Consider the following 9,832-nt stretch of genomic DNA (forward strand, 5'->3'; position numbering starts at 1 on the left):
ATTTTGAAATCCATTCATTCAAACAATTCAAACATGTCATAACATTGTGTGTATTAGTAATCCAAAGTAATTAGAGTGGAGTTTTTTGCTATTTTCTTTTGTTTTCTCCTTTGTCCGTTTGTCTTGTTGTTGAAGCTCTATTCTTGTGGTGTTAGACAGAGGATTATTCTGCTGTTAAGATTAAGTATCAGTCACACTGTAAATAGGGTGTGTCGACTTTAGCAACAGAAAAGCAAGTTGTGCCACATACTTGATGTAAAGATTGTTCAAGAGCACATACCACAACTAAATCTGTACAAACTTCTTAAAACTCAATCTACTATATTATTATTCATATCATCATGAAGTTTCATGGACGGGAAAAATGTTTCACCCTTCCTCCTCACACAAACCCATTCTTGTAAAATGAGAGCACTCCCTGCCCCAGTAGTTAATGGACCCAGTTTGACTGGTTTCTATGAATGGGTTGAGCGACCAATTCTCAGATTTCACAACAGGAAAATCACCACAGTGACTTATCGGGAACAATGGCCTTAGAAGGAAATCAATAAAAGAAAGGGAGTAAGTACGTGAGAAACAGTGTTATCAATATGGTAATGGAGTGGCAATGTCCAAATAGAGGACAAAGATTATGGTCCTGATTTTGAGGTCAGAGTGAGACTTCAGTTAAAAAACTTACAAAATCTACACAATCTCATAAAATTAAATAAAGTGTCTTATTAAACATAGAATTTACAGCATGGAGTCATCATGACCATGCAGTCTGAGCAGGGGAGGGGTCAGAGTGTCCCAACCAAAGTCAGACGCTGACCGAAAGTTTGTTAGTTACTGGCTTATCTGAACCTCTGTATGCATGAGTTGACTGATAATATCTATTGTTAGAAAATCAGTCAAACGACTGCAAAGAGATACCATATGACTAATAAGACATACATAACCACTATAAAGAGATGCACAAGACTACAAAGAGATGCAAAATCCCCACAAAAACAAGCACAATGACCACAAGGAGATGAAGGCCCCAAAATTACAAAGAAAAGCAAAATGAGCACAGATGCAAAACACAATGCACAATGACCAAAAATAGATGCAAAATGACAATAAACCAGTGTAGTAGACTGGAAAGAGATGCAAAAATGATTACAGAGAAGCCAAAGTGTCCACAGAGATGCAAAACAACCACAATGACTACAGAGAAATGAAAACAACTACAAAGACACAAAAAAACCACAAAGAAACTCATAACATCAGACACACAAAACTACGACGACACACAAAATAACCACAGAGAAATGTCAACAACTACAGAGAAGCACAAACCTAGAGATGCAAAAGGACCACAAAACAATGCAAAACAACTACAAAGACACTCACAAAATCACAAAGAGACACAAAATGACCACAGAGAAATGCAAAACAAACAAAAGAGACCATGCCTGTGGACTATTGGAGTTACATATTGCAGCTATTTATTGACGTTACTTAACATGCATTTATTGCACTGAATAATGTATAAACAATGTAACTAATATTAATGTACAGTTCATTCTTCCAAAGAACCAGGGCTTGTGATGTCCTTTCTGAAAAAAGTTCCATGTTTGTCCTTTCTGCTTTTCGCTTGGTGAAGCAAATACACAAACATCCAACAGCGAGATCGAGTGTAAGCAGAGAATTTCATCCTACAGAGAAACAAACAGAGCTTTGTTAAATAAAAATCCCAACTTCACAACATGTCCTGATTGTGTTATGCTTTAAATGTGAAGATCTGCACCTGTATCTGTAGCATTTTCCAGAACCAGGAGTGGGAAAACTGCTTTGTGCTGCAGATAAAGAAGCTGTGAATCTTATTTGGGGAGTAACTCTTCCATTGGCACCTCCAGATTTCCAAGGTACCAAAAGATCCAGAACACGAGGCTGAGGAAGATAATGAGGGGTCCTGAGAAGACAAAGAAATCCCAGAAGCTGAGGGGAGCGAAGATTCCAACGATGAAGAGGATGAGGCCTACTGTATCCAAGAGGACAGCGATGAAGAAAAACAGCAAGCAGCGACCGAGATAGCCAATGTAATCCATGATGGGAGCTGCTGGCTCTACTTACAGCTTAAACAATTATTCACAGCTTTAGCATTTTATCTGTATGACGTGAAAATGTTAGGAGTGAAATAAATTCAGAAGAAACGCTTGTTCCCTTCTCAGTGCCGCCTGTGAGTCTGAGGTGAGGCTGATGAGAAGGAAGAGGATAAACACTCAGGTCACATTCCGTTCTCTACTGTATCTACATCTCACATTTTTTCATGACACCCTCTGACAGAGGAGAAATATGTTTCCTTAATGATGTCAAGAGATTTTCCGCCTCTATCTGTGTGGCTTCATTTCATAAACATGTTACATTCCAGCATCCTCTGATCCAAGCCTTATCTCAAGCCCACAGGTGGATTTGGAAAAGCTAGAAATATTCGGCCCGTAGTTTGGGCCTTGATGATTGGGAATAAAATAGTGCGAGAACACCTAGGGTGCTGATAACACCCTTTAAAAAGTGACGAGTTTAAAAACACAGCTTCCTGTGTGGCGGAAAAGTTTTTAAATAATATGAGGTAGAACCCAGACAAGGAAAAGAAGACAAGAAAACTGTCTCTTGCGCAACTCAGCACATGGGCGTTTCTGTGCCGTTATCTGGCACAAACAGTATTTGTCATGTGTATGTAGAAACACCCTCAAACAACAGATAATATCCAATTACATGTAAACTTTATTCCCAAGAAAAATAATTTACATATGTCACAAAATCGGAACACAAAAATAGAAATTTGCTATGTACATGTTCAAGACCTTTTCTTCCTCTGTGCACAGCCCTTCTGCCTAATGTGGGTGCAGAAGGCTTTTCCCTGATTAAGAAATTGTCTTCCCATTTATAAAAGTGACTTTAGTTCATAAGTTCAATGTTTTCAGTCTGTTGGAGTTTTCTTTTGGAAAGCAGCCCATGGAGGGAGTCCGACCTTCAGCACCAGGAAAGTCGCACATCACCTGTAAGGAAGAGGAGAGACAGGGCTTTGTGTATTTGTACAGGTTAAAATTGACAAATGACTTTAAAAATAGCAATGGGAATTAATGTGAAGGGAGAGGAAAACACAATTTAAAAGATAAAGTCTATCTTATATATGCTGTGTAAGGCTTGAGGGAAGATGTAATTTATTTAGGACCCCCGTATTTTATTGAAAATATGCCTCTGCTTGTGAGATGGAAAATGGAATTATTGTCTGATAGAGTGAATCTGTTAATTAGTTTTTAAAGTAAGACATGAAAATATCTGGAAGATTTCCCTCTTCTAATTCAGATAACATTAAAAACAGAAGTTTTAATGAGTTGACTTTTCTCGCTTACTCACAGTTTGTTGAAGTCTGAGAACTAAGAATATATTAAAAACAATAAAGGGAATAAAGACAGGTCTATGAAGTTAATAGATTTGGTCACTTTTTTAATCAACATGTTCTCTCCAACTTGAGTTCCCATCAATAAAAAATCTAGTTGAATTTTAGCAACATTAAGTTAAATTCAAAAAGCAGATAAAGCAGAGGTAGCTTCTTTAATAAATGCGTAAAAAATTTAGCGAGAGAATTAATGTTTAGGCTAAAGAAGTTCATAACAATTTCCTCAAGCCAAATGTAATATTTGGAGAATGATTGTTTTGCCGAGTTAACAGCTTGAAATAAAACAATTACAGTTCATTCTGATTAAAGGACAGCAGAAAATAAGCTAAAATAAAGAATGTTTAGATATTGAAAAAATAACTTCAATAACAATTAACTGATTAATAATTTCAGCTCTGGCCATCTGCAAACATGGGAGAAACTATAATTATTTAATAATAATTAATATAAGCAAAAAAAATAGCAGCGACCCAAGAATGGAGCCCTGGGGCACACCACTCTGTAATTTTGCTTTGTGAAAATAGCAACCCAGTATCCCAAGAAACTGTTTTCTGAAAACTATATTTCAACCAATTTACTTAAAAAAAATGTCACAAATCATGCCATCAAACGCTTTTGAGAGATCTATGAAAAGATTTATAATTGACAAGTGCAGTTGAGATTTTGTTTCCCAAAGTCCCGTGGGTAGAATGGTCGTTATAGAAACTGCACTGGTGGCTGAAAAAGGTAGTATTACATGGGAGACTACTTTTTGTTACAGAGCACAAAAAGTGATCAAATTTAAATGCAATGCCAGTTTGTATACTCTCCTTCTTTTGTGGCTGGTTACAAATATCCAGGGAAACATGCTGGAGCCTTTTAAACAACACATTAACCATCTGCCCAGTACTACTACTTTGGCCAAAGCAGGGTTGCCAAATATGGCTAGTGATCAAAGGCGTAGGTTTCATTACAACATCTGGGGGACGCACATGAAATGGTGGTTTGGGGGTCCTTCGCCATCAAACACTTAATTTCCTTTATTCTGGTGAATTTTTGTGCACCAATTTGTGCCTTTTATGTATGAATTTACAGTTTAAATGTCTAATTTTGTCAAAACAAAAGTCCTCAGCTAACTTTATGTTTTCACTGGGGGCTTCTAAATATTGAAAGGGGACATGTCCTCTGCAACCCCCAAAATCTACACTTTTGCTGGTGATTAAGAAAAGTTCCAACATCTAACACAAACTGAAACCATGTATTGTCATTTCAAAGGCACTGGTATTTTTTTCAACTCCAGAGAGCCACTCATCTGTTTCCTACTGCTTCCCTTCTTCCACCTATATATTTAACAGTATAGTATTAATCTTCTCATGAAACTCCCTGAAAAAGGGCTAACAATATATATCCCAAAATGTTGTACTAATTCTTTCCCTTAAATGTTCTTGCTCCGCGTCTGAGATAAAGACTGTTATGAAAAACAAATAAATCCCTCCCTCCTTACCAGCTTGATATTACACAACATGAATACATGCGTAGATAAGGCAATAATCACTTCAACCACAACCTAATCTCATGTTGCTTATCCATGCAAGCCACTATCAAATCTGATTGATCAACATGTTGCTTATGACTTATAACGTAGAGAGGCCGTAAACTGCTACAATAGTAATGTTGTCTTTAGGTGGAGGCCTGTCTTCATAGGAGGAATGTCCAATGATAAAACCCTTAACGTTCACTCTGGGCAAAGGTTTAAGGCTGGATTTAAGAAACACAGAGGTCCAATTTCCCAAGTTCAGCCCCACCTGCTTACAAATTGTTTTTTTCACTTACACAAAACTTCATACTAATTCTAAGCAGGTATGTACTATGTCCACTGTAGGAAATGAACAACAAATAAATATACTAAATAATAATAATAATAATAATAATAATAATAATAATAACAATCAGCATGCATACAAAAAAACACATGATTTGATGATGCAAACTGCAGAGTATGGTGAGACAGTTACAAACAGAAAATCTTTTTTTTTTTTAATAAATGTTTGGAAATAAGTTTGCTTTTTCAGTGGCATTCAGTGACATTCTGCCATCTGATTTATGTTGTAATTACTTTTTCTCACTGTGGTGTTTCCTATACCACTGCCTTGGGGAAGGGGGGGCAACAGGAGGCCACCGCCCCCTGTGAAAGAAAGAAACAAAATATTTTATTTATGTTATTTACCTAATTTATGTGCACTCAATAATTTCAGCTCAGTGTGAGAGTCTTTAGAGCATTTTGCTATCATTTACAGGCTCCTCACTGTGTTTCACCGAAGGCCTTGCTTTGCTTGTCCATACCGAAGTGAAGTACAGGAAAGGAGAGACAGTAGAAATAAACTTACTCAGGTTAACAACTCAATATGTTATGTACAATTAAAGCAAGTTCCTAGAGGCCAAAGACGGACAGACATCAGCCACCACAAACATCTCAAAATTAAACTAAAACTAGGGCTGGGCGATATAGAGAAAATCAAATATCACAATTTTTCTGAGCAAATACCTCAATATTGATATTGCAATGATACTGTAGGGTTGGCTAATTGGTGCTTTCACAAAATATGTATTTACACAATAACATTTTTGATAAATAATCATCAATTGTTAGGGTAAAGGCAAATATTAGAACAGCTAGAATGATATAGAAAATTACATCACTTTACTGTAATGCAGCTTTTGAAAAGACAACACTTACGATATCCAAAATCTAAAACAATACTTAGTCTCATATCATGATATCAATATAATATTGATATATTGCCAAGCCCTAACTAAAATATCTGCATTTTTCAAACACACCACATTAAGCAACAGTAGCGAGGATGCTAGCAGCTTTTGGTGATGTTGACAACTTGGTTTCAAATTTCCGATTATTGACTTTCCCGCATTGCAATGTAATCTTTAAATTATCATTTTTTGGTTAGCATTAAAGGACCAAAGTATATTAATTTCTAACTGCAAAAATAGAATTGCAAATGCACCACAATCGTGTGTGTCTGCAAGCCATAGATTCGTTAAATTTTTTGTACGTCATTATGTAGTGGATATGTTGAATCTTTAATTTTCAACAACACTGTGGTTAACGTGGTTGGTTTTAGGCACAAAAAAAGGCTTGGTTATGTTAGGAAAGGATTTGTTTTGGCTAAAATTCTCCAGTATTTGGGTCACAGTCCCTTCTAGAAAAGCAGCAATGTCTCAGTAAAAAAACAATTGCTGTACATGCCACTATCTCGGCAGAAATAATAATGGGAATACAGCCATAGCTCACTAAAAAACACCCTAGTTTAGAGGCTACAAAGCCACTGGAAACACAGTGAAGGGTCCCTGATAAACACCAATGTTCGGGAGCTACAAAGCCGCATTGCCAACAGTTTCCTCTGGCAACTAGGCTGTAAAAGTATACTTTTAGAACATATGAAATTGGGAACAACCATGGATTTTTTTTCTCAGTTTAGTCATTCATTTTACTGTTCTCTGTCCTCTCTTTTCCTACATGATGGGCTAAATTCTGTTTCAAAGCCTTTTCTACACCCAGATATTTTTCTGGTGGATAAAAATAAAAATCGTTCATTGTATTTGATTTATATTAATACTTGGGGGCTACAAGTAGTCAAATGTAAAGACATATCATTAAAAGTCAGCATCTGAAACCCACAAAGTGCAAACTACAGATTGTCAACTCCAACTCAGGATTCAGGATGTTAAACAGCGTAGGACATGACGTGGGTGGCCTCAATACTATAGCCTTTAACACAGTGAGGTTACAGTAAGGAACCTGCCACATTGTTCAGTATGCAATGTTTGTTCTTGACCACGCCATTTCACACAATCCCATATCTCAAGATCATTAGCCAGGTTAGATAATACGGGAATCAGGCTGGGGCCTATTAAAGTTAACTATCTGGAACTAGTGAATGGAGGGAGTGTGCATGAAGCAGACTTATATATGATCCCTGCATTTGGTTGCTGAGTGAGGAGGCCCAGCCATACCTACACCTACCCACTGCACTCCATTCCACCGGATCAATAAGCACTGCTGAGTTCCATTAAAATGCAATTGCGCCTTTTGGCCCAAAGGGTGTCTGGCTTGCCACCCGGTTACAAGCAAACTGTCGGCTAAAATAATGCAGAACTGTGAAGGTGAGCAGAAACGGTCAGGCTCATTAATTAAAAGCTGCCACGGGCCACTGAAGATCTTTTCACAGCAGCCAGAGAAAGGGAAAAAAAATGATATTATTACAGATATTCATGAGCAGAGTGAGCAGACAGGGTCCTGAGGGGGAGTAGTGTTTGTGTGAGGGTGCCCATTCCTCAGGACCGGCTTCACTGTGGGTGTCATCTGATCACTGACAATAATGTGAGACATTTCATAATTATGACTGGGGTGAGAGCAGAGGGGGGGCTGCCGTGCCAACGTGCAATAAGGATGGCAACGGTGCTGATGAAAGAGTTACAGCTGTGGCAGTGAGCAGCTAATGACGAGCAAAACAGCAGCAGACTGACAGAGGGGTGAAAGCAGGGCAATGTGCTGAATATTTATTATTCAATTATGATTGTTTGTTGGTTCCACGGGCCCAGACTTTCAGAGGATCATACATTTTTCAGAGGCTTTCTTTAACTTTTAGACAATGTAACAGGTTATAGTGTCAGGAGACTGAGTGGGCTAAGGGAAATGGTTTTCAAAGTCTCAACAGCAAGTTACAATAATAGACTGTAGACAGGGAGGATGTTGTTGGCCCCGGGTTAGGGGATGATGAGGAGGTGAAATACGCACCATCTCGTGTCAGAGGAGCCTCTCTGCTTTGCCATCCGCCGCCTGCAGAGCCACGTCTGAGCACTTCAACACCCCCAACTCCACGTTTTTGTCAGCTGGCGATGCGCCCTCGGTCCATCCATCAAACCCTCTGTTGTCGTGACCCAACACGGCTCCATTGCCGCTGCCGTCTTCCCAAGTAACACAAGGCAGTGTACCGTTCATCTCCTTCCCGTTCCCTATGCTCTTCTTCTTCTCCTCCCCAGCTTCCAGAGGCTTCTTACCGCCTTTGGAGAGCCTCTCTGACAGCTTTCTGGCCCAGTGCGTAAAGTTGATGTCCAAGTCCAGAGAGCTCGTCCTGTCCTCCGCGTAAAGCTGGACGTTCCCCGTGTACCACAGAACCCACCAAAACAAACTGAGGAAAATCACGAGCGAGCCCGTGTAGATAAGGAAATCCCCATAGAAGTGACCGTCCACGTTCAGGTTGCCGAAAATCCCCACCAGAAGTACAATCAGACCAATTGCATCAAAAACAAGGGCGAGGAAGAACATCGGCGCGCAGTTTCCCACGCAGCTGTGGGCCATGCCGGAGGAGAGCTGAGAGCCCGAGTAACGGCGCCGAACACCTTAACTTGTTTTTCAGGACGCACATTTCCCCCACCTTGCACCTGTGTGGCGTTCACCTGTGAGCAGGCCCCGCCCTTTCTCTACGTCACTGTATTCAGTGGGCACCCAGGGGGCCCAGATCAGCATGCTGCCTTCAAATGCACAACGTACATTTCAATTGTCGACCCTCTGCAGGCTAATTCATGGGGAAAACAAAATAGTGTTCAACTCCGGATTTTTCTGGCTGCGCGCACATCCCACACAATAAGCAGCTACCATTTACAACTGCGTCCAACTCACAACAGTTTTCTTTGAAACTGAAAAGATAGTGCTCAGGAAAACTGTCCACACGGATATCCTTTCCCTGTTTTAAAGGGACACTAACCCGATAAAATGACCATTTGTATATCAATTACTCACCATGTGTTACGTTGAATGGTGAGCGGAGAATTCAAAACAGGTGGAAGGTGAAGTAAACAGCATTTAACAACAGCAAACAATATCAAAACGTGTTTACATACTCACACAACTCCTGCAGTATAATCCAAGTCTCATTTATCCAGTCATTTCCTCAGTGCTTCCCAAACATTTGCACTTTTGCTAAAATGAATATAAAACACCTATGAGTAGTGCGCCCTGAGCACACTATTCAGTTGTGCATGCGACTGTAGCTATCCTTGGGAAGTACTAAGCATAATGAGACTTTGATTACACTGCATGAGCTGTGTGAGAGTTGGTAAACAGATGTTTTAAAAGTGGGGGCATACAAGGAAAACAAGGTTCTTAAAAAAAACATAGTAAAATGTGGTGAGTAATTGATATAAAGTCATTTGGCATTTTGTTAAAATATCACTGTTTAAGCATGTCAGTCTGCACAGTAATTTTGGAGGTGAAGTAACCTTTAATAAAAAAAAAAAAACCTATATTTTAGTCATTGTATGCCAGGTGACAGGAAACTCAGACTGCAACTTGACATGATTTAGTGTAAAGGTCACAAGCTCATGAGCACCCCCCTCTAAGGCTGA

General features: G+C 39.2%; 1 protein-coding gene and 1 long non-coding RNA gene across 2 annotated transcripts; both read right to left on the minus strand.

Annotated features, from left to right (window-relative positions):
- Nucleotides 1–1,452: 1,452 nt before the first annotated feature.
- Nucleotides 1,453–2,231, minus strand: LOC144459442 (uncharacterized). Its single transcript, XR_013488423.1, has 2 exons — nt 1,772–2,231; nt 1,453–1,679 (listed from the first exon to the last, which is right to left on the minus strand). It is a non-coding gene; the product is annotated as an uncharacterized LOC144459442 (long non-coding RNA).
- A 492-nt stretch (nt 2,232–2,723) lies between these two features.
- On the minus strand, nt 2,724–8,902 carry LOC117247495 (transmembrane protein 238-like). The gene is made up of 2 exons (XM_033612082.2): nt 8,223–8,902; nt 2,724–3,023 (listed from the first exon to the last, which is right to left on the minus strand). Exon 1 carries the CDS (start codon nt 8,784–8,786, stop codon nt 8,232–8,234), a length of 555 nt encoding a protein of 184 aa, XP_033467973.1. The 5' UTR covers nt 8,787–8,902; the 3' UTR covers nt 2,724–3,023; nt 8,223–8,231.
- Nucleotides 8,903–9,832: the final 930 nt, after the last annotated feature.

The sequence above is a fragment of the Epinephelus lanceolatus genome, chromosome 21 (assembly GCF_041903045.1).
Source record: "Epinephelus lanceolatus isolate andai-2023 chromosome 21, ASM4190304v1, whole genome shotgun sequence".
NCBI lineage: Eukaryota > Metazoa > Chordata > Actinopteri > Perciformes > Serranidae > Epinephelus > Epinephelus lanceolatus.